Source organism: Pochonia chlamydosporia, chromosome 4 (genome assembly GCF_001653235.2).
Source record: "Pochonia chlamydosporia 170 chromosome 4, whole genome shotgun sequence".
NCBI classification, from domain to species: Eukaryota; Fungi; Ascomycota; class Sordariomycetes; order Hypocreales; family Clavicipitaceae; genus Pochonia; species Pochonia chlamydosporia.
This window is the reverse complement of record NC_035793.1, coordinates 2,951,569-2,975,165: the sequence shown is the minus strand read 5'-3', so window position 1 is coordinate 2,975,165 and position 23,597 is coordinate 2,951,569. Positions and strand designations below refer to the sequence as shown.

General features: G+C 50.9%; 10 protein-coding genes across 10 annotated transcripts; 5 read left to right on the top strand and 5 right to left on the bottom strand.

The window, feature by feature from the left end:
• Window positions 1–379: 379 nt before the first annotated feature.
• VFPPC_08317 (short-chain dehydrogenase) lies at window positions 380–1,336 on the top strand (the record flags this gene model as incomplete). The annotated part of the gene is made up of 3 exons (XM_018287045.1): window positions 380–500; window positions 548–969; window positions 1,028–1,336. 3 exons carry the CDS (start codon window positions 380–382, stop codon window positions 1,334–1,336), a joined length of 852 nt encoding a protein of 283 aa, XP_018143891.1.
• A 168-nt stretch (window positions 1,337–1,504) lies between these two features.
• On the bottom strand, window positions 1,505–4,237 carry VFPPC_08316 (glutamine-dependent NAD(+) synthetase synthase; the record flags this gene model as incomplete). Its single annotated transcript, XM_018287044.1, has 11 exons — window positions 1,505–1,590; window positions 1,652–1,696; window positions 1,749–1,801; window positions 1,879–2,268; window positions 2,316–2,422; window positions 2,492–3,252; window positions 3,304–3,431; window positions 3,503–3,713; window positions 3,773–3,967; window positions 4,023–4,056; window positions 4,106–4,237. 11 exons carry the CDS (start codon window positions 4,235–4,237, stop codon window positions 1,505–1,507), a joined length of 2,142 nt encoding a protein of 713 aa, XP_018143890.1.
• Window positions 4,238–5,984: 1,747 nt separating this feature from the next.
• On the top strand, window positions 5,985–6,936 carry VFPPC_08314 (fructose-bisphosphate aldolase; the record flags this gene model as incomplete). The annotated part of the gene is made up of 2 exons (XM_018287042.1): window positions 5,985–6,580; window positions 6,663–6,936. The coding sequence occupies 2 exons, from the start codon at window positions 5,985–5,987 to the stop codon at window positions 6,934–6,936; spliced, it is 870 nt and encodes a 289-aa protein (XP_018143888.1).
• A 74-nt stretch (window positions 6,937–7,010) lies between these two features.
• Window positions 7,011–8,969, bottom strand: VFPPC_08313 (fungal transcriptional regulatory protein; the record flags this gene model as incomplete). The annotated part of the gene is made up of 2 exons (XM_018287041.1): window positions 7,011–8,811; window positions 8,887–8,969. 2 exons carry the CDS (start codon window positions 8,967–8,969, stop codon window positions 7,011–7,013), a joined length of 1,884 nt encoding a protein of 627 aa, XP_018143887.1.
• Window positions 8,970–9,435: 466 nt separating this feature from the next.
• VFPPC_08312 (dihydroxyacetone kinase) lies at window positions 9,436–11,395 on the top strand (the record flags this gene model as incomplete). Its single annotated transcript, XM_018287040.1, has 2 exons — window positions 9,436–9,937; window positions 10,014–11,395. The coding sequence occupies 2 exons, from the start codon at window positions 9,436–9,438 to the stop codon at window positions 11,393–11,395; spliced, it is 1,884 nt and encodes a 627-aa protein (XP_018143886.1).
• Window positions 11,396–13,804: 2,409 nt separating this feature from the next.
• VFPPC_14384 (FAD dependent oxidoreductase superfamily protein) lies at window positions 13,805–15,485 on the top strand (the record flags this gene model as incomplete). The annotated part of the gene is made up of 3 exons (XM_018292153.1): window positions 13,805–13,877; window positions 13,927–14,513; window positions 14,568–15,485. 3 exons carry the CDS (start codon window positions 13,805–13,807, stop codon window positions 15,483–15,485), a joined length of 1,578 nt encoding a protein of 525 aa, XP_018143884.1.
• A 471-nt stretch (window positions 15,486–15,956) lies between these two features.
• Window positions 15,957–17,549, bottom strand: VFPPC_08310 (C6 zinc finger domain-containing protein; the record flags this gene model as incomplete). The annotated part of the gene is made up of 1 exon (XM_022428604.1): window positions 15,957–17,549. One exon carries the CDS (start codon window positions 17,547–17,549, stop codon window positions 15,957–15,959), a length of 1,593 nt encoding a protein of 530 aa, XP_022284402.1.
• A 1,040-nt stretch (window positions 17,550–18,589) lies between these two features.
• Window positions 18,590–20,128, top strand: VFPPC_08309 (choline transport protein; the record flags this gene model as incomplete). Its single annotated transcript, XM_018287037.1, has 1 exon — window positions 18,590–20,128. The coding sequence occupies one exon, from the start codon at window positions 18,590–18,592 to the stop codon at window positions 20,126–20,128; it is 1,539 nt and encodes a 512-aa protein (XP_018143882.1).
• Window positions 20,129–20,239: 111 nt separating this feature from the next.
• Window positions 20,240–21,358, bottom strand: VFPPC_14383 (alcohol dehydrogenase; the record flags this gene model as incomplete). Its single annotated transcript, XM_018292152.1, has 1 exon — window positions 20,240–21,358. One exon carries the CDS (start codon window positions 21,356–21,358, stop codon window positions 20,240–20,242), a length of 1,119 nt encoding a protein of 372 aa, XP_018143881.1.
• A 1,017-nt stretch (window positions 21,359–22,375) lies between these two features.
• Window positions 22,376–23,294, bottom strand: VFPPC_08308 (tetrahydrofolate dehydrogenase/cyclohydrolase, catalytic domain-containing protein; the record flags this gene model as incomplete). Its single annotated transcript, XM_018287036.1, has 2 exons — window positions 22,376–23,068; window positions 23,127–23,294. The coding sequence occupies 2 exons, from the start codon at window positions 23,292–23,294 to the stop codon at window positions 22,376–22,378; spliced, it is 861 nt and encodes a 286-aa protein (XP_018143880.1).
• Window positions 23,295–23,597: the final 303 nt, after the last annotated feature.

Sequence of the window (23,597 nt, the reverse complement as noted above, 5' to 3'; positions counted from 1 at the left end):
AGTTGATGTTGGGGAAATCGCGGGGACAGAATAATCGAACTATTGAAAGCGTTTTCTGGGGTAAATGTGGCGTCGGGATGAGCGATCGTTGCGCGTCTCGTGCAGAAAGCCATTTAGCCATTGCGTCTGGAAGATTGAAGCCTCGTCTCGCGTCCATTGCCACATTCAACGCCACTCGAAGCCATTTGCCGCGTCTCGTGTAAGTCATCATCTTCCGACCTTAACTCCTGATAGTCGGCATCAGCTATTTCCAGAACCAGAAACTTCCAACCCTTATACACTATATTTACCCTTGCGACCGATGAAATCTCATTCTCAGAATACAAACACCATCGCCCATTTCACTACTCCCCTAACACCAATCTCCAGTCTCAACACCATGGTCGCAGCAGCAAACGGCACATCCCCATCCAACGGTCTCTCAGACCAAACCATCATGAGCACACTCCCCAGCCCCAACCACAACTGGACCGTATCTCTAAAAGACAAAGTCATCGCAAGTAAGTACACCTAAACCATCACAAAATCCACCCACCAACAAAGACAGTCACCGGCGCAAACCAAGGCATCGGCCTAGGAATAGCAGAAGTCTGCCTCGCCAACAACGCCGCCTGCGTCTTCAGTCTCGACATTTCAGAGCCAGCAGAGCATTTCGCCGCCCTGGCAAAGCGATTCCCAGGCAAATTAGAGTTCCAGCACTGCGATGTAACCAACGAAGAGAGCGTCGCCGCAGCTCTAGATGCCATCGTTGCCAAGAAGCACCGCTTCGATGGCATGATCGCCAACGCCGGTGCCACTAAGCATCAGCCTGCGCTGGACTTTTCCATGGACCAGGTGAAGCGGCTGTTTGAGTTGAATGTGTATGGGGCGTGGAACTGCGCAACCGCTGCGGCTAGGACGTTCATCAGGCTAGGGTGTAAAGGGAGCATCGTGTTCACAGCTAGCATGACGTCGTATCGACCTAATAGAGTGAGTCCCACTGCATTGCGTTCCAAATTAAACGGATTATGCTAATTCATGAAAACAGGCAGCCCCATCAGCACCATATGGTGCTACAAAGGGAGCGGTGCGAAACATGACGCATACTCTTGCCATGGAGTGGGCGCAGTATGGTATTCGCGTTAATAGCATCTCGCCTGGATTTGTGAAGACGGCTTTGACGTATTACGTTGAGACTGCGCCGGACTGGGATACCAAGATGAAGTACTATGGGGGCATGCCGCGATTGGCTCTGCCTCAAGAACTTGGTGGTGCGTATGTGTACTTGCTGAGTGAAACGTCGACATATACCACGGGGATAGATATTCCAATTGCCGGTATTGTCGGAGCGTGGTAATAATAAATTCATGTAACGTATGGCGTTTGGTACATTAAGTAGACTTTCAATATCTAAAACGTATATTCAACTGAGCGTACCAGGAGAGCACATCCATACTGGTTGAACCTTTCAGTCTATAAATTTCTATACATGGCCGTATTAATCCCATCTCTTCAGTTCGACAACTCATTTTCGAGCCGCGTACGCCTTCTCCAACCTAGCAACCTCGCGGTCAATCTTCTTGAAGCTCCAGCTCCTCCAGAATGGCGGATCTAAACATTGAGTTAGTGGAACGTACTCATTGCGCGTAGCACCAGGGATTAGGGAACTCACAAAGGAACGGGCGTAGATCAAACCGATTGGAGTCGCAGGAGTAGCCTTGAAAACGTTAGTCAAATATGTCCGGCATTCGGTAAAAGGTAAATCTTACTGTTACAGTGCAAAGCGGGCGTGAGCGTTTCTCTCTTATGGGCATTGATGGCACTGTCCGAGTTAGCCGTGACCAAATCTGGAAAAAGTTGCTGCTCATTCAGTGAGCATGGCGTCGGGATCTCACTCACACAAAGTGATGGAAGGCCTTGACCTTGCTCGCAATTTCAGCGGGCTCCAGGTATGGGTTATCGTCGACCTCCTCCCGGTGTTTACCCCAGATACGGACCAGATGCATGAACATCGAGTACGGGCCCATCTTCTTCTCTTTACGAAGGCGCCCATACAAGGTAAGCTCTGGGTAAGTCATTCCCATATCAACTTCATCGCTCTGGGTGTATTCCTCAGTGACCGGTTCCAGCTCGGCCGTCGGCGTTGCCTTGACCGTCTCCCCGAGCACTGGAAGTGAGTATTCTACCTCGGCCCACTCGAGAAGCCGAACGAGATCTGCCTTATCGACAGAACCGATCGGGTTGATGTCTGCCGCGCTACAATCCCATTTGGTGAAATATCCGCGGAGTCTTTGATGGTTAGCATTGAATGGAATTGGGGAAGCAGGGGCTCTTACGACTCTCCCACGTTACTTGATCCAAGGACTAATACACCGCCGTGCAGCTGGCGTTTCATTGGTAGAAGCTGCGCCCAAGTGTATGCCGTGACCATTCGAACGCGTGCCTTAAAAACAGTATGTCAGTTACACAAAATACCCGACGAGAAGGTAGCCACCAAAGGGTTATGGCTCACCTGAATATTCTGCAAGCTCTTTCCCTCTTCGTCAGTTCCCCCCTCCATCCTGAATTTGGGTTGGATGTCAAGGGACTCAGTCACTGCAGTCTTCATGGCGTCGTAAACTGGATCAATAGACATTTCCAAGTGATAACTCCCGAGGTTGGCAGCAATGTCTTTGGCACGCTGGCGCGTTTCTTCGGAGCTTACGCGTGCACCCATATAGACGGTATGCAAGACTCTGTGGCATAGCTCCTGTGCCGTCTTGGGGAGAGGATCGTCACCATAGATGCGCTTGAGAGTTGCGATGACGCTCTGGTTGCCAGCTTCCATCGCGCTGATAGCAATTCTAGCCATGGAGTGGACGAGGACAGCAGTGGAGCAGGAATCCAATCCTCCAGATAGCGGGATCAAGTAGCCGGCACTGCCTGACCTGGCGAGGTAGTCCCAGAGCCAGCATCCAGCTGCAAGGGCCAATTCCTCGGCGACGTGGTGGTATTTGGGCTGCTTCGGCAAGGTTGGGTGACCAGAGAGGTGAAGCTCGTCCTGATCCGGGCTCAGCTCAAAGGGTGTGTGAACGCGGTGATACTGGTGCGTCTTCCCAGCGGCCTGAAAGTTGCGCGACGAAATTTGCCTATGCGCGCGAATGTCTTCCAAGTCAATAGTTGCAGTTGCAACAGACACTTCGTCGAGGGTGAATTGGGGCGTTGCGGACAGAAGTTCGCCATTTAAAAAGATCATCGAACAGCCGTCATAGTACGCTCGCTCACCATCGCAGCCTACAACAGATCAGCACCTTACAGCAGCTTTGAGAGACTTGAGAGGCCTACCTTGCTGGTTACTGTACAGATACAGGCCGCCAACCTTTTTGGACTGTGCGGCAATGAGCTGCACTCGATCACCAAGCTTTTGTAGCTCGTAGTGACTACCCGAGCCGTTGGAGAAGATCTCTACGCCGCTACATTATTGCGCATCAGTAACTCAAAAGGCCGAAGGTGACAGTTCACAGAGTGACCAGGGTTCACATACTCGAGACTCTGCAATACGGAGCCAGATATGGGAGCCCACAGCTCCTCGCAATATTCACTTCCATAGGTTGAGTCCGGCGTAGACAGCACTACATCTCCAAAGGGCACATGGGTGGCCCCTTGCAGCTTTTGCAGCATGCGAGGAAGATGATACTCTTCCCATCCGGCTCTTTTCATCCAAGGAGTAAACCAGCGGGTTTCTCGGTAGTTGCCTGTAGTACAATAATGAGCGTGGGGTATGATGAAGTGAGTGTTCACTATTGTCACGCACCAGTGTTGGCCAAGTCCATTTTTGGCCTGATGAAGAGGATTTTGCCATTGCACAGCATAACCCGGCAATTCCAGATCGTGTTCCTATGTTGGATGGGACACGAGGTATCAATCAGAATCCCGTGGCAGCTCTCATCGCTCATGATGCGTGCCAGCATCTCAAAGCTGTGCAAGAATGTGTCGCTTTCCAGGAAGTCTGGCAGTCGGGTCAGTACGCCGGGATGCAGGGTCCAAGAGGTAAATAAACTCACGGTCATTGCAGCCATAGCCGGTAATCTCGAGTTCCTACAGAGTGTTACTGCTGTTCTAGGTCATGCAAGAGCGAGCAACGTACCGGTCCGACGCGAAGTCTGGCACCTGCAGCCTTGGCTTGCCGGATGGACTCGATGATACGATTTGTGTTTCCCTCAAAATCCAACGCCCATTGCCGGAGAGAGCAGGTCGCGACAGTGATGCATCGGCCCATATTGTTAGCTGATTCGCACGTGGGCCAAGAAAGGGCGTTCTTGATGGAGAGACGTCAATGGTGGTCAAAGGATATGTTGGTAGTTGATCTTTGAAGAGTCATCGGAGATGTCTGGTGAGGAACATTGAAGAGGGCGTGAACAAGCGGGGCCAGTGAAGCACCCCACCAGTTGACCTTGAGCTCCAATTCTGTTGACTCCAGCACTTTGATACTGACGGGAACCTCCACATTCAGACATTGGCAAGAGCTTAACCTGATCCGCCTGGTCCGCTCCTGCCTCGTTGAGCTGCACTGCAAATTAGCTGAGCCAGTGACAACCAGCAAAGGCCATTTATTTAGTATTTCTCTTGTGTCTTTCTCGGAAATCATAATGATGTCAACCTGATAGACAGAGTATTTATTCAGTTTGTCTAAGGTCTGGCTTGGTTGGTATCAACTTATCTACAGACATAACAAGCCAATGACCCACCAAATGCCAGCCCCACAAGTAGAGAGCACCAATTGCATTTTACAACATTTACTGTCAAACATAGTTGCCGTCATTCCTTTATCATGGAAACGAGCACTTGAGGTCTATTGACATATGTAGTAGTAGATATCTTAAGCAAATTCCATCACTTATTCAACAACAACAACCACCCCTATTAATTACCTACACTAGCCGTCTTGGATACCCCCAAATCATAATCATCAATAACCCTCACCTTTTCCGCCGACGCTGAATTCTACAAAACACACACACACATTAGCACTCATCTCAGTCATCACTCTCTTCAACTCGCAAATCGTCCATTCACAAAATCATACCGGATCAAAAGTATACCCCAACCACTCCCTAACCAATCTCCTCGCAACCTCAACCCCAATCACCCTCTGCCCCAAACACAACACCTGCGCATTATTACTCAACACCGCCCTCTCCACAGAAAAGCTGTCGTGAGCAGTCACAGCCCTCACACCAGTGACTTTGTTGGCGGCAATGGCAACGCCCAAGCCAGTGCCGCAGATGAGAATGGCTCTGTCGGCCGTGCCTCGTGAGACGGCTTCGGCTGCTGCGATTGCAAAGTTTGCGTAGGGCGTCTTGTCTGACTCTGCTAGGGGCCCGATTTGGATGACTTGGTTGACGCGCGGGTCGGTTTGTAGGTCGTGTGAGATGATGGATTTGTAGGAGAAACCGGCGTCGTCGCCGCCTATGGCGATATTGAGTTTGGGGGACATGTTGAGTGCAGTGGTGCTTGTAATGTCACATGAATAATAGGTGAGAAGACAAGAGAATAATAGATATTTGAGGCTGTGGCTGACATTGTAGTAGAGTTATGTCAACAAGATACAACAAGAATCTAGAAGTCGTGTATTCCTTGATAATGACTTACACCCAACGTAGTGAAAGCCGCTGCCCCGAGACGCGGTCGCCGCTGTGGATCCACTATTCCTCACCCAAAGTCGACATCGGACGGCTTTCCGAAGATATCCGCCGCCACATTGACCACTTTGATGGTTACTATTTGCAATAGCATCAATGCCGTCAAGGCCAATATACTATCCACATTTATCGGTCAAAGGTAGAGCTTGTTTACGAGAATATTTCATGCCAAGAGTGGAGATAATTTCGTAGCTCACCTCTCCTTCTAAGTAGCAACTCCACGCCAACATAAACTGCAGACTGCACATTTTACGTGTTTACAACATCTGCTCCGGTAACATCTTTCAAGGCATCTTTTTACATCGCCCTCCCAAATCAGGCAAAATGACGCCCTGGGATCCCACCAACAACAAAACATACCAAATCCTCAAACACGCCGAAGAAAATGGCTACGGCGTTCTGGCCCCAATCGCTTACAACATCGAGCACATCGTAGCCTTCATCCACGCCGCAGAAGCAAAGCAAAGCCCACTCATCATCCAAGTCTTCCCCTGGGCTATAACTTTCTCGTCCGGCCTGCTGGTCATTGCCGCCGCCCACGCCGCACGGCATGCCTCCGTCCCAATCGCCATCCATCTCGACCACGCCCAGGATGAGGCTCTGATCCGTCAAGCGGCGGATACGCTGCCCTTTGATAGCATTATGGTGGATATGAGCCACTTTGAGATGGAAGAGAATCTCGCCAAGACAAAGGAGCTTGTACAGTATTGTCACGAGCGTGGAATTGCAACTGAAGCGGAGCCAGGAAGGATTGAGGGCGGCGAAGACGGCATTGCGAGTACCGAGGATCTCGAAGGCGCTTTGACGACGGAGGAACAGGTTGAGGATTTTATTGCCACAGGAATTGACTTCTTGGCGCCGGCGTTTGGGAATGTTCATGGTGAATATGGACCGCGTGGTCCGGACCTACAATTTGACAGGTAAGGTATTCCATTGGCCCTGTATAGCAGCAAGATGCTGCGATAGGATGTGTAATTTTGCCTACGCTGACGTGAAGAGAAGGTTAAAAATGATTCAGGAAAAGACAGCTGGCAGAGTCCTTATCGTCCTTCACGGAACAAACGATTTCCCTGAGGCCATCATGAAGAGGTGCATCGCCGAAGGAGTGTCCAAAGTAAATGTCAACAAACTCGTACTAGACGACTATATCCGCCACCTCAAGACCAATGCGCCCAAGATCAGTCTTACAACATTGATGGAAGACGGAGTCAAAGAGGTGCAAAGGTTGATGGAATGGCAGATGGATGTGTGCCAGTCGACCGGCAAGGCGGTGTAGAAAGAAGTTCGATAATGCAAATCCTGGAGTTGCTCTTTGATAGGGCATTCAAACTTAAGTGAAGCATTGTGCACTCATCCATCACCCATGGTTTCAAAGTCGTTTTTGTCAGCCCGCTCCCACTCCCGGCGTAAGTCTTCCCGCCAGGTAGCCATTGGAGCCCAGCTCGTACGGTTCTCGCAGTCTTCCATCATGGATATAATCTTGTTCCTCTTTTTGCCATCAGCGACGCAGAGTCCTGCCCCATATAAGCATTGTGCAGACAAAATCTGACAACTTTCATCTCTTAGCTGCGTGGCAATGCCGCATATTGTGTTCACTGCCTCGGAAAGCGTTCGCTGCATCTTCAAATACCCATTGAATCCTGCCAATGCGGGATTGACACTGTGAAGCGTAACGATAATCTGTGCAAAGCTGTGTACTTGCAAGGCGACCCCGAAGCGAGGCGGGTGAATCCAAAGCGGAGTGAAAACATCGCCAGCAGCATCAGTCGGCGTTGGGAGCACTTTGTATTCATCGCCTAGGCACGACTTCCATTGCTCCATCATAGACAGCAGTTTGTCCCTCTGCTTGCTTAACTGCATCTGGTCCATATGATTCGCCGTTGTCGATCCAGCAGCGGCGGCTTGAACGCTTGCCCGATAGTTTATAGCCTGTGACAAAATGTAAATGGATCGATCGGCCAGCTCATTCTGATCAAGCTCATGAATAGCCTTGAACGGCACCCAGAAGCTGAGGCAAGCTCGCGACTCGCGGAAAGCCGCCCAGATATCCTGGCGGAGCCAAGCCCACCAAACGGACTGACGAAGACCGCCACAACCGCCGTCGACGTCCTGAGATCTTTGAATCCAGAATATTCCCTTAAGATGGCGTTGCCAGTTGCCAGACCCGTCTGACTCGTCAAGCATCTCATAAGCTGAAATGACAAGCGCAGTAGCGAGGAGCTCTTCAGAGTGGGAATAGCTAGGGTATTTCAAAGTTTCCCGTACGTACTGTAGCGTCTCATAGTAATAGCGAATCCATTCTCCTTCCTCGAACTCTCCATCAGCATCCGTCCGCAACTGACGGGCCACGTCATCGATACCGCTAAATCTGTGCTTCGCAGACAAGGCAAGAATTGCCTTCATCAAGCCAGTATTTCGGATAGCCAACCGAATAGCATAGTTGGAAAACAGCTTATGCGGGTCAAACACATCGAGCCAAGACGCACAACGATCGGCAAAGTGCCGGAACAACTTGGCCTCGTGTGCAGACAGCACCACGTCTCCGACAGATTGCCACGTGGTACGCTCAAACTCAGGGTCTAGATCCTCTGGGAGTTGTGCTTGGCCATTCAAAAGTGCAGGAGATACGTGAACAGATATCGCAGTCGCTCGAGCCAGCCTGGCGCCTCGAGTCTGTCCATCGGTAAGCGCGGGACCGGTGGTAAGGGGAAAGTTACTATCTGCTTGTGCTGCATCGGTCGCCAAAAGATCCAGCCAGCGAATGGAGGCGAAATTTGCGGACCAAGCCTCAGACGATATTGACTCAGGAGAACATATGAAGCCGCCGTTGCTTGGTGCTACCGCCAGTTGCTCATCACCGGTGGGCAGGGTTTCGCCGCCCATGTGGCTCGCAAAGTTGTTGGAGACGCCATTTTGCTCAGAATGGGGTGCATCCAGCGACGAATTTCCATGATTTTCAGCCGAATTCACTTGCCGGTGGTTGTAGGTACTTGTGGTAGCAATGGCTCTTGGTGAATTTGGGGCTGACGTCTCCGAAGGCGATGTTGCATCCAGACTCTGGGGAAATGCGCAATGTCGATCCGAGATGGAACAAGGGCCACACACTGGCCGCTGTTCATCACACTTCTTATGGCGCTTCCTGCAAGTCAGACTACAACAGATGTTAGTGTACACGAGACGCGGCAATGTAAAGAGGAGGTTGACATGGGATGATGTCGTGACTCACCAACCAGTAGTAGTTCGCAACCCTTTGCCGCGCGACTTTCGAGCACGCTTCCGGGGCCGTCCGTCATCATCGCGCGTATTCATTGTGCAAACGGCATGGCATGTCAGTTTCGACAATGCCGAGTGTGCAACAAGACATGGTGTTTCGTTGAAGCAGGCGGGTTGCGTCTCGTGGACGGAGGAAGGAGGAATGTGGGGGCATTTTATGTGGCCAGGATTTTCGGTACGAAGTTGCCTTGAGCCGACCCCGTCTCGCGGTCCAACCTTCAACTTTCACATTGACAACTTCCAGTCGGCGACTTCACCGCGTTCCGGGCGGCTTTCGAACCATCTAACAAAGCGCCAACAAAGCGCCACTTCTAGAGTCCATCACTTGGTTCCATTTGCCACTCCATCAAGGCATCGGAATGGCTTCTGGAAACCCGCATCATCATGCGAGCATGTAATAACCCCAAATATATCGTGGCACGCACCGATTACAAGACAGAAATGCAGGTGTGTATCCTTTGATTGCAGCCTCTTCCACAAAGACAAAGAATCCTCGCTCACAATGTCGACAAGACATTATTTCCCATCCACAGCAGCGAATACGCTGGTACCACGAGCACTGCGTGCTCTCACCACAGCAAACCCTCACCTCTCACTTGACGAACCACATCGTGTCATTGCCAATAAGAATCATGATCCGTCCAATGTGAGCATCATTGGCGGTGGAGGATCCGGCCACGAGCCAGCATGGAGCGGTTACGTTGGTGATGGCCTGCTTTCAGCTGCTGCGTGTGGTGATATCTTCGCTTCGCCGAGCGCCAGCCAAGTCCTCGCGGCAATGGAAGCTGCACCATCAGAACAAGGGACTATACTGCTCATCACCAATTATACCGGCGACAGACTGCATTTTGGGCTGGCAGCCGAAAAAGCGAGAGCCAAGGCTGCCTCCCCTAGTCAATATGGGAACGGGAAAATCGCCATTGTTGCGGCGACGGACGACGTCTCCATTGGCAGAAGCAAATGCGCCAAAGTGGGCAGAAGAGGACTACCAGGACATATTTTCAGTGAGTTTTGGTCTTCGTAAACACCGGCTGGGTGTGTTTTGTGAGAGAAGCCGGAGCTAATAGCTTTTTCTTAAAGCAATGAAAACCGTGTGCTCTGCGGCAGCCGAGAATTGGTCCTTTGAAAACTGCGTCCGAGTCGGTGAAGCTGTCAACGCCCAAACGGTGTCCATTGGGTCAGCCTTGGATCACTGCCACGTTCCTGGGCGACAACATCAATCAGTCCCAGACGATACTTGCGTCATTGGTGCAGGTATCCATAACGAGCCAGGCCAGCGAATGATATCGCCCTTTCCATCTGTTGATGATGTTGTCAAGCAATGTCTAGGATTACTGTGCGATATGGACGATCCCGAAAGAGCCTTTGTTAAATTTGAGCACGAGGATGAGATCGCCCTTCTCGTCAACAACAATGGAGGCATTTCAGCTCTTGAGCTCGGGGCATTGGCGGATGAAGTTCAGAGCCAGCTAGCTGAACGATATGACTTAAAACCTTGTCGAACTTTGGTTGGCGCGTTCGAGACTTCGCTCAACGCTCCGGGGTTCTCCATCTCCCTTGTGAATCTATCGGCGGCTGCCAGAGAGTGTGATACCGCTGCGTCCACATTGCTGGAGTTTCTCGATCGACCGACCACGGCAGTCTCATGGCCCAACACGATACGCTCAATGATTAACACAGCCAAGCCGAATCCTATGGTAAACGTGAACGGAGGCAATGAAAAATGGTCCCAAAAAGGGCAAGATCTGGAGGCGAACATGCCTGTGGACGCACCACGGACAAAAAGACATTTCCTGATAGATGCGTCGCTTCTAGACGCGGCTGTGCGATCAGCCTGTAAAGCAGCCATCACATCCGAGCCATATCTCACAAAGTGGGATATGGTGATGGGTGACGGAGACTGCGGCGAGGCTGTCAAGGACCTGTGCGAAGCAGTACTGCGCATGCTTGACTCCGGCGCCGCGTCTAGCGGTTCGTTGCTCGATATTTTGCAGACTCTCATGGAAATTGTTGATGCCATGGGCGGCACGCTCGGGGCCATTTTTGGTATATTTCTCTCAGCATTCTACTCAGCCCTCGCCAAACATGCAGACCAGTCACAGCCGTCCGGTCAGGCGAGTGGTATGTCGCCCATCTTTGCTTCCTCAGTAGCTTCAGCCGTCGAGAGCCTCCAGAGGCACACGCCGGCTCGAGAAGGCGACAGAACCGTCATGGATGTTCTGATCCCTTTTGCGATGACATACGCTCAATCAAACGATTTTGTGGCCGGGGTTCAGACTGCTGGGACAAAAGCGCTAGCAACTCGTTTTATCAAGCCTCGCCTAGGTAGAGCAAGCTATGTTGGTGACGCAGCGGCCAAGGAGGTTCCAGACCCAGGGGCGTGGGCTCTTTATGAAATGCTTTGGGGGATTGCTGAAGGGCTAGGCATGTCTGTGACCAAGGTGACTTGTGATGATGGCTAAATTTGTACTTTTTAAAGGATAAGGATGAGAGAGGTTATGAGTGCCGTGACAAGTTGAGAAACATGGTGTTCAATAATGCGAAATCGTTAGTTTATGTATAGATAATCCAAAGATGGTCAATGCCGTGCTATCATGATCACCTTGTCTAAGCTTACATGTCCACACAGTTACCGGGCTACCCTGGAGCAAGATTGCCGAAACGGGAGCTCAACCAATCTCTTGCGAATACGTTTTATTTTACATCTGAAAATCCTCTTGTATCACTAATCCGACTTTTCTGACGTAGTACCAACGATAAATGTCATCGAACACCAATCACCGAATGCCAAATTTGGCTGTGAGTGCCTTGCACTAACTCTACGGGAAAGTGGGTTGTCAAGTGATGGCCGAACCGAAGGATGCAATGCAACCAGGAGTCACTTCAGCACCTGTTAGTCCACTCATTTGATTCGGCAACTACTTGTCGACTACGAAATAATATGCAACTTTTACATACCAGATTCAATATTCTATTCAATATGTCTCAGTGCTGCCATATACGAGTTCAGATAGAGTTGCTTATATAATCTGCCACAATTACGTAACTCCTTAAACTCTCTCTAACTTTCCGCCCTTGGTAAGTCTATCCGAGGCCTACTAGTTCCTTGGCAAGCCCATGGAGCCCTTGAAGCAGCAACGTCAACTTGACCGAGAATGTACTTCATGACCTGTCAGCTAGTGCTCCCAATTTGAACAGGGTTGGTTCTGTGTCATTCAGACGTTTGTCCTCGATTATACGACCCTCATCATGGCGATCCGTGTCTCAGAAATCACGGAAGCTGACATCCCTGGTGCGGTGAGAGCAGTACAGTGAGTTTCATTCAATTTCTTCATCTTTTGGTTGGAAACTTGCCATGATCCAACTCTGACACCTCAATGACAGGCGAGCATTTGTTGGAGATCCATACAATGTGTGGGTGTATGACCATTCCAAGGTGTGTCTCCACCATGATATGACGTCTACTCTAATCATCTCAGTGCATGAGCTACGGGATGGTATCTGCGTATAAGCTTGATAGCTAACTGGATATCCATACAGTTCAATACTGAAAGAAACTACGCGTCTCTTGCTCTTCGCATGCGATGGGGAATGCGCAATGGCATCTTTCACGTCGCCAAGGAAGAAGGCAGTGACGAAGTGCTAGGAGTAGCAATGTGGCTGCGTCCGCGACCAGCAGACCAACCTTCCACATGGACTGATTGGATCGAGGGCTGGCGTCTCTGGGCCGGCCAGGTTGGTATGAATCTTTACTACGGGCGTGGTGGTCTGAATGTCAAAGTGAGTGCTTCCTAAAGCATGCCAGCAACTCTGAGCTGACGATATCCGCCGGTAGAGGTATTACATATGGAAAGATGCACAAGCCAGAGCCCAGGAAGAGTTGTGGAAAGACCCAAGAGGGTACTACTTTCTTAACATCATGGTCGTTCTTCCAGAGGCACAGGGGAAGGGGGTAGGTGCCAAGATGATGAAAGTTGTGGCGGATGAGGCAGATGCCAAGGGGATGAGATGTTACCTCGAGTCTAGTAGAGATGTTCCGAACATGGCAATTTATGGGAGGTGGGGGTTTAGGTTTCAGAAGGAAATGATTTGTGATGATGACGGCGATGCTATCAAGCTGTTTACAATGATCCGGCAGCCGGGGGCGGAGCCTTGTGATGGGAAATAGACGCATTGTATAGTATTGGAGTCTACCTGAGTTCATTGATATAAGAAATAGGATTCATTCTAGTCAAACTGGAGGGATCGGCTAATGATGTCGCCGTGGTGTATTGAAGCCCTCGCTTCGGGTTGAAAGTACCTGATCTTGCGGATATTCCTGGACTGCGAGTGGAGTATTGTAAGAGAAATTATTGCAAAATTGTGCTATTACAAGCTGTACTAGCTAGATAATCAAGGTTTCAAGGTGTCAAGCTACTTCAATTTCGAAGCCGATAAGAAATGATGCAAATGGTGTTGGCATGTCTGGTTTACTTTCATCCAGCGGCTTTGCGGCTGCTGAACCTGATGATACACCACCGACACTCGATGGTGCCCGACTTTCAATTCATCCTCGTCATAACATCCTAACGCTTATCGAAACCAAATCACCACCGCGGATAAAGTCATGCGATTTTGCCAATAGTTTGTACGCCCATCATTCATTGACACCTCCAGCTACTTTCCCAAAAGGGCAGTCCGGAACGAACTCCCGAGTCTCCACTTCGGGGTTCGGGCCAATCTTCCACTTACATGACAATGTCACGGAGCAGCAACACTCCTTATCTATCTCATGGAGTGGCAATTGATCTCATTCTGTATCCAGAATCGCAGCTTTATTGTAATTGCGTAGAAAAGTTACACATTCATTATACAACAAGGTCACAACGAACATGGACTCTGAACCAGCCCCAGATATCCATGCCGCCAAACACCGACAAAATGAAGAGTTATCATCCTATCTCAGTACGACTCCCACCAAAACAATTTATAACCAAAACTGACGCATATCAAGACCCCGCCATGACAAGGTTCATCACACAAATCTCAAAAGCAATCTCACAAGACCCAGGCCTGCCTCGACCAAACCCAACCATATCAGCCTGGCAAGTCCCATCTCACCCTCTTGCATCTCACCAGTCGCCGGTCCTCCCAGCACAGACAGATTTCGCCGTCATAGGCTCCGGGATCACAGGCTGCAGCGTCGCAAAGACACTACTAGAGCATAGAGCAGCCAAAGACGCGCACGTCACCATTCTGGAGGCGCGGACGCTTGTCAGCGGCGCCACTGGCCGGAATGGAGGCCACCTTGTCACGGCTTCTGGGCATACATTTGGTCCGTTGGCCAAGCAGCATGGCGTGGAGGCAGCTAAGCAGATCACGCGGTTTAGTATTCTGAATATCGAGCATGTTATGAAGTTGGTCAGGGGTATGGACCCAAAGTTACAAAAGGGATGCCAGATTCGCGATGTTCTCAAGGTTATGGCTGTTGGGGACGAAGAAACTTGGGCGACGGCTAAAGAGTCAGTTTTGGCGTTTCAGCACGCTGTTCCGGAGTATAGTAGCTACCATCGCATTGTGGAAAAAGAGGATATTCCAGAGGTACGTGTATCTGACGTCTGCTATGTTTCCACAATGCTGACAGTTTGAATGCAGAGGTGGAATATTAAAAACGCATCCGGCGCAGTAGAACATGAAGCCGGGGCGATTTGGCCATACCGTCTTATAACGGGCATATACGAACATTTGCTCAAAGAGTTTCCGCACCGTCTCGCAGTCGAAGCAAACACCCCCGCGCAACAAGTAACCTTCTCCCCAAATGATAACCCGCAATATCCCTACGCAATCAAGACGCCACGGGGCATCATACGCGCCAAAAAAGTCGTCCATTGCACCAACGGCCACGCTTCGCACTTACTACCCAAACTAGGCGGTTGCATCTACCCCTTCCGAGGGACAATGACTGTTCAAAAACCGGGGCCGATGTTGAAGAATTTGGGAGCCTCACGGTCCTGGAGCTTATCGCATAAACCGAGTCTAGAAGCAGATACAGGTCTCTACAACACGGGGCTGTACTACCTCCAGCAGAATGCGCAGACCGGAAGAATCTGGATCGGAAACGAAACGGCACACATGAGGGATATATTGACTTCTGACGATACCACTATTCCGGAAGTGACTAGACAAGCCTTGTCAACGGTACTTCCGAAACTGTTCCTTCAAGGCTGGGGAGCGGAGACGACGTCGGAGATTGAAGCAATTTGGTCTGGTATTCAAGGCCACACGGCGGATGGGCTACCCGTTGTCGGGCAGATTCCTGTATCTGTGACGGGGGATGACGCCGACGATGGCCAATGGATCGCAGCTGGGTTCAATGGCTATGGAATGGACAAGTGCTGGCTGACGGGCAAGGCGCTGGTCACTATGATCCTGGGTGAAGACGTGAGCGACTGGTTCCCACAGGCATTTCTAGTCACAGAGGAACGGTTGCGGACAGAACTCACGCCTGACAAAACGGTGCTCAAGTTTGCAAAGATGGCGATGCCGAGCGGCGCCAAGGCAACAAGACTGTGATGGTTGAACAATTGCATGTAAGCTGTAGTCCATACCGAATAGAAAATACAACATACAAAATAGGGTATAATATACATAAGTAGACTACATGGCACTATCCCATCATTGTCCCCAATTTCTTCTCATACGCAACATCAAGCCAATACACATCCTGCTGCCCAGCATCCATAGCCGTCCACACATGGTTAATCAACTCAAAAATAACCTGGCTCTTCCGCAGCGGCAAAATGTGCGTATAAGCCGCAAGTCGCGAGCGAATAAACTTTCTTGCTCTTGCCACCTCGATAGACGTCTTATCCACGGGCAACAACACGCCGTCGTCTTTGCCATCATGACATGACAGTTGTAAATACTGCGGGTCTCTCCTCAACTCACTCGAGATGGCGACCATCAGAAACGGCTGGGCACTGCGAGTCCGTGACTCAAAGGGTATGTCTTGCAGGATGCTGAGAATATGCATGGCAAGCTGTGTTAACCACAGTTGTGTTCCGCTGTGGGCGGCTTGGCGGAGGGCAACGGCCGGAGCAGGTGGTCCTTGTCCCAGGGAGCGTAGCGCTCGTTGAGAAGGTCGGGAAAGACTCGGTATAGTTGGAGCAGTCCGGTGCATCTGTATGCTTCGTCTATGAGTTCGAGGTGCTTTAGGGGTGTTTTGGGGTCACCCGGGTCTTTGAATTGAGATAGTTGTGGTGAGCGGTGGGCGAGGAGCAAGCGCTCCAGTCGCCGGGCTTCACGTAGAGCATTTTTGAAGATGTCTAGGTCGTTTTCGGACATGAATTTGACGGTTAACATGTGTTTTCGGTATTGAAAGATTAAGATGCCTATGTCGGTCAATACCCGGACCATGTCGTGAGATATGCCCGAGTACGGATGGGGCTCGGAAGTCCTGGAAGCCTCTGCAGGGCCGACTGACGAATGTCGACGGTAGTCGCCTAGCTGGTTGCTGTCTGTTAGATAGGCAAGTAACATGGCCCAGTAGTCCATTGTGCCGCTGAAAAACGAAAGGCACTGGTCCTCTCTTGCCGGCTCTGTGACGATGTCGTTCAGCATGCCGCAGCTTGCCCTGAACATGTCCGTGGCCAAGTTCTGCGGGTTCAGCCAGCTTGAAGTGTGCCCGAGGAGAGTTGCTGCGAGCAGCATAGCGTCCTTGTAGGTAGACAATGATGAATTCTTGTGGATATGCTCGAGGGCTTGGGTGTGTTCGCTGCGAGCAACGGGCCGTAGGTGCGGAAAGTCTTCGCATAGGCAGGCTGCGGCCATGCTCTGAATGGTGTGATGGAGAGCGCCAGAGGATTGCCACATGGTCTCGACAATGTTGCGCATCACGTTGGATTTGCTATCCCAGAGGCAGTAGAGAGTGATGACCTCGCGGAAGAAGTATTCAGACAGGGCTGTAGGCAGGTGATGGATCTCTTTTGGCGCATTTGGAAACACAGAAAAACCGTTGGAAATAACAAGTTCCGACAGGCCCGCGTTGTTACTCATGTTGTCAAGCTGGCAAGGCCGAGGGGATTCATTCTGTCTGACTTGTTGTTCATTCTCATGTCCTGCTGGCGATGTACTTGCCACCGGTGGATTTTCCACGCTGTCCGAAGGCGAGGATGAACTTTCATTGTCCACAGTCCAAGCCGTGCCTATGAGGTCCGATTCAAACAAGCTCGGCTGCTGATTGAGAAGAAATGTGTTGGCAGGAGCGTCATTGAGGGCAAACAACTCCTGCGGCATCAAGAGACTCCATTGCGATGGTGATGCCAGCCACGGCTCCGAATCCAACAGCTGAACGTTGACATTATCGCCGGGAGGGTTATTCTGCGACACTGCCTCAGTCTCCATCTCGCTGAAAGTCATGTTCATATTCCTAGCTGAATCTCTGGATGCAGCCCTATCCGCGCGGACCTGATGCTTATGTGACCATCGCACATCAAGCGCATATCCAGGACACTGAAACCCTCGATCTTGACACCGCGCGCACGAGGGTTTTCTCTCATCGCATTTCGTTTTCTTGGCTTTACATCGAAGACAGCCGTTTCGAGATTTGGAATGTGTTGTTGGTCTTGAGATGGGCATTTTGGTGTCTCGCACATGGTTGGGTCTCAGTAGGACTGAGAGCCGAAGCATTGAAGCGGACGGAGATGAGATGGAAGTCCCAGTGACAGCAGGTTAAAGATTAGAATTGGCATTCCGATACTCGGTAAATTGATGCTTAAAGCCCCTCTCGAATCAGGATTGATGTGGCTGCCATGCGTCAAATCCCCAGGTTTTACCAACTCCACTAACCCCGCTGAAGTCTGGGGGCTAGAATTGGGGCTGACAGTGAAGAATGTCTTCAATTATTAGCTAGAGCTGTTGCGATAGCGGTATCAAGCACGAGTCGGACACCGCGGAGGGCGATGGCGTTGTGCTAACCTCGGCGGTGGCGATAGATGGTTGTGATAGATGGGTGAGAGACTATGAACGAGTATATGTCCGCACTTTAATAGACTGACTCATTGATGGACTGTCGAACAAATGGAGCAGAGACATATGCCCTTTGGATCAAAGGGTCTAGTGTGAGAGAATTGTAGCCGCATAACTGGTGCGTGTCTGCACATGTCTGGTGGTGCAAGCTACAAAGTGCAGTCCGCTTGGTTAACCCCAACCAGCAACGAAATAACGGCTTTCCTTCATGTGATACCAACAAGATAAGCTGCCAAAATCTACGTCCAACACCTTTGCCTATCAACGACTTCTTCATGACCCAGATTCCATAAACTCACCCCAGCCGAGCCAATATTGCCATCCTCGGACCTACTTTCCCAATTCTGCTTCGGGTGTGGATTCGGTCCGCCATTCCCAATTCGGACTATCAATCCATCCACACTCACATCCACACTCACACTCACACTCACACTCACAATGCCTCTCCATCGTCTCTATCAACACCATCTTCCAGCGACTTATACCCCACGGGGTTCATCTCGCTCCCGCAACAGACATCATGACAGACCGGGATGATGCATATAAGCCTTGCCGACCCACGTGAACCATTCCCCAAGACCAACCACTAACCCATCACCAAAACCCATCTTCAACCACATCTCATCCATGGTATTCAAAGTCCACCACCAATGGATCAACCATCTCCAAGCCGTGCCTCATCACCCGGCACAACAAAGCCATCGGCCGTCCTACACGAAAAACCAGACCACTCCGACCCAGAACACACATCCGTCCTCCACGGCAATGTCACAGTCCAGTCCATCAAGCCCTTCACCACCCTCTCCGCCCTGGGCATCGGCTACGGCACCACCAACACCCCCATCGGCCTGCTTCTAGTCCTCGGCACCGCCCTCCCCATGGGCGGCTCGCCTCTCTTCTTCTGGGGATTCCTCATCATGGCTGTCGTGGGTCTCGCGACGGCCACCACGCTCGCCGAGCTGGCCTCTGCGATGCCTCACCCCGGCGGCCAGTACATCTGGGTGAACCGCCTGGCACCGCCTCGATATCGACGGTTCCTGTCGTATCTCACCGCGCTTGTTAGCTGGCTGGCCGCCGTGGCGACGGGCTCTTCGTCGTGCTTGTCCGTGCCTACTGGTCTTTGTGCAATTATATCGCTCCTGAACCCTAATTTTGTGTATAAGCGGTGGATGGGGTTCGTCGGCTTTCAGCTGCTCAACCTGCTGACTGTCTTTGGGGCGAGCTTCGAAATGGCCCTGCCTCGGATCTCAAAGGTCATGCTGCTGTTTAGCTGTCTGACTATTGGTGTTATTTTCATTACTTTGTTTGCCATGTGCGATAACCAGCGCATGTCCGCAAAGGACTTCTTCCTTACGTCCCTCAACGTTACTGGGTGGCCGAAGGGGGTTGCTTTCATCATGGGCATGAATGGTGCGAATTGGAGCTTTTCGTGTCTCGATGTAGCTACCCATTTGGCTGAGGAGATGCCTCGTCCTGCTACTGATATCCCCAAGGCGCTGATGTGGACCATCGTGGTTGGCTTCAGCACCGGTCTCCTTGTTGTTACATCTGTACTCATCAACGCCGGTACCATTGGTGCAGAAGACGACCTCACAGCATTGGGTCTATTCTACCGCATCACGCAGAGCAAGGCCGCCGCCGTGGGCCTCTGGATTCCCGTTCTGATAACCACCGCCGGCGCAGTCTGGTCTATACAGACGTGGCAATCTCGTCTCGCGTGGACCATCAGCCGTGAAGCCGGCTTCCCTCTGCATCGCCATCTCAGCAAGATTACGCCAGCGCCGCTACACACCCCTACATGGTCGTTGTTGTTTTCCGCCACCGGCACCGCCATTTTCGGCTGTCTTTATCTCGGGTCTGAACTCGCCTTCAACTCCCTCATCTCCACGGGCCTGCTGCTCCAGTACATCAGCTACAGTATTCCGGTTATTCTTGTCCTGTGTCAGGGCCGCTCTAACTTTAAGCACGGCCCATTTTGGTTCCCGAAGCTGGGGTTGCTGGCGAACATTACCATGCTTGCCTGGTCTGTGGTGGCGCTGGTGTTCTACTGCTTCCCGAATTACCTTCCTGTGCTGGCGTCGCAGATGAATTATGCGGCGCCTGTGCTGGCTGGGGTTTTTATTGTCATTCTTTCGCTGTGGTTCTTGCATGCCAAGAATATATATGAGGTGAAGGAGATTTTGGCCTAGTTTTGTATATATTTCTCATTGGAAGCGGAGCAGCTTGTAGTACTGATATAGTAGCCAGGTCACGGCCAGAGTAATAACGCGAGTTCTGTAAATACACCTGTACTTATTCATCTATGTCTCGTCTCCCGACAACGCTGGGTATATCTCCACATCTAAATCATCTATACGTCTAAATTCATCACCATTATTTCCCCCATTCCCATCCGCCGAAGCCATATTCCGCTCCCGATACGTCATTCTCTTCCTCATCTCCTCCTCCTCACCCCTCCACGTCCTCCCATGAAGATGCTTCAAGCAAACTTCCTTCCCCCCCTCAGGATGATAGAGCCAAGTCGCCCATTTCGCCCACTGCCCCTCCTTCATCTGATTCCTGGCCCTCTGCCCAATCGTATCCTCGATAAAGGCCCCTCTCATCATAGCCAGTCTGGTCGGGAACACACGCTGAAGATAATGCGCTCTCGACGCAATATGCGGCTTATCATGCCAGAAGAACATGGGCGTCAGCGGAACCACAACCGAGGAATCACTCGGCGAGACATAGTCGCCAGTGAGGGCGGACGCTAGCTTCCGCAGTTCCGGAAAGGGCATGACCTGATCAGAGGTTGCGTACGAGGTTCTACGGCCCGACGGCAAACAGACGTATTTTATGGGTTTTGCATCATCCGCCTCTGAGGCTTGCATCACGTCGAGGAGCGATGTAATGGGGATATCATATTTGAGAGCCCAGTCGTGTTGATGGACCCAGATGTAAGGCGTATTAACTGATCGGATTGCCGTGCGGACTGCTAGGCCGAATCCCAGTCGCTGAGCCGTCACCTCGATGAAATTGATGCGGCCATCTTCTGTGGATGTAGTGACGAATGGAACTGGCTTGACCTTGTGTGGTGAGCCGTACTCAGCCTCGCCGTGAGTCTCTGTTAATTTTCCTATCGATTTTCCCTGCAGATATTCTTCTAGGAAGAGGTTTTTCACATTCTTCTTGTAGGTTTCGTAGTGCTCTGCTCCTTTTGGTGTAACGTAGCCCTTTTTCAGGCGAGGGTGAGATGTGATTTGTTCACATCCGTCGAAAACGACTACGACTTTGCAGTCCAGGAGCTGGGCGCAATGGCGGCGAAATGACTTGAGGACTGTGGAGAGTAGCTCGATGGACGGGGCTGACAGGGTCGGCGAAGTCGTGATTATGAGTGTGATGAGGGATGGTATTGAATCATCGCCTGGGGAAGTGGTCATGGTAGGAATGTGGTGAAGAGGGCGGGCAAGGTGAAGGTTCTGGCGTTGACAAAAATTTATCTCATGTCGCCAGCACTGCTCAAGCAAAGGCTATTTTGATTCGCCATGAGAAATGATGGTGGAGTGGAGCGCAACAATGCTGGAAATGCAATCGAGCACCACATGTCATGAAAATTGATCAGTAAGTTCATCGTAGCACTGCCACTAATGGCTACGGTAAAAGTGTCAAGATTTTCAATCTGCCCTGGTGAGTGTCTGTCACTCATTCTGTGAAGGCGACTGGTGAAGAATGAGCAGAGACGTGAGTCACTCATGCTCAGAAGACCAATAACTCATAAGTAGTCTGGTGTAATTTAGATTACGGCCAGTTCACATCATTAAAATCACTTGACAAATTTCCAGATATTCAACGATGGCAACGATGCGATATGGTAGGTTAAAGCCGGAACTTTTAATGCACGACCATCTTTCCACATCACCCACTCACTCAACGAGAATTGATTCAGCCATCTCGCCATGGAGCAAATATTTAAAGCCCACGACTTTCTTCAACTACGTACTGGCCACTATACCGATGGCCAAGTGCTTCCGAATTCAGGCAATCAACGCCGCCATGTCGCAGTGTTCTTCCACAAGACTCCCTGCGACACTCTCACATAGTGTGCTCCACTAGCTCGTAATGATACCCTTAATTTTTTGACTCATAGTCTTCAGTGACGGTATGCCTTCAAGGACCGTATTAGCTTAAACAACGATGAGTGGTAGAAGTTTGTTTGCCCATCTCTCACCACCATGTGTATCCACCATCCACCGTTTGACCGCTACCTATGTGGTTTGCACTCTAGTTCACAGGAGTGGATAATAACACGGCTTGCAGACGCTGCCATCTCTATATATGATGCATACGCATACCTCTCCCAGGACCGCGTCAATATCTTGAGGCCACATCCGATGACGCCCACAGGACAGGAACTTAATCCTCTATACTGTAGCAGTGTCTATGTCGCTCAAACCACGCTACTGACATACACAACAGCCATGCCATTCCGCCTTCGTAACAAGTCGTCTCGCTCTAATTGTCCTCTCCATCATCAACCAAAGCAGAATAGGCAGCACACCCCCCGGCGTCGGAGCAATAGCCAGCCCATCCTCCTCAAAAACAGTGTGATCAACATCCCCCACAATGCCATCCTTCTCAGTAGAATAAAAACCAAAGTCGATAATAGTCCTAGTCCCCTGGGGAATCATATCCGTCCTGATGTACCCTGGCCCACGATGAAGCTCACTAACAAGCACGGCTTCTCGATCCGCCCCTTTCGTATCATCCGTTTTCCCAGGCAGATTCGGAGAAACACTGACCCAGGGATACTGACGCTTCATATGGGACACAAAGTTATCGGTGATGATGTTGCCGAAACCGACGATGTGTATGGTAGATTGGTACAAGTCGCGCCTCCTGCCGTACTTGGCTAGCAGACGACTCAGCGCATCAGCTGCAATATCACTGCGCTCCCCTCCACAGTATTGCTCAATGTGCTTCTCGGTGTCAATAGTGCCCATGATTTTGGGTTCGTTGAGATGTTCTGGAAGTGGACGCTGGATAAGGATGCCGTGGATGTGGTTGTTTTGGTTCAATTCTCGAACTTGAGCTTGGACTTGAGAGGACGTTGCTTTGGGAGACATTTCGTAGACCCAGTATCCAACCCCGGCCTGGAATTGTAAGTGATCAGTTTGTGATGGTTGGGTATTCACCGTGGGAGCACAATACCTTTGCAGCAACATGAGCTTTGATCCGGACGTAATCTTCAGCGGCGGTGTCGGTGTTGAAGAACAGGACGGCTAGGACGGGTTCGATTGCCCCTCGGCGGCCTTTGCGTAAACACCATCGTTCAATGTCCTTGACGACCGGATCGCCGTAGAGGAGACTGGCGCCCATGTTGTAAGGCTATGGCGAGTGATGTGCTTTGTTTGCGTTGCTGCAGAGTGCGAGCAAGATGGCGGACGGGGAAAAGAAAGGTTGAAGTGAAGGAAGGAGCGGATGGTTGACTACAGCATGCACCGCAACAGCGAATTTGACCGTCTGGGGTCAGCATCTCTTTATCCAGCACCCTGGGCTAACGGACGTTTCACAAGAGTAAACAATCGTTGCGTGCTGGTACCCGATTCCACTGCATGTCTGGTCATTTTGGTCTGATTCAATGTTGCATCTCGTCGACGGTGAGACCAACCCAACGCGGCC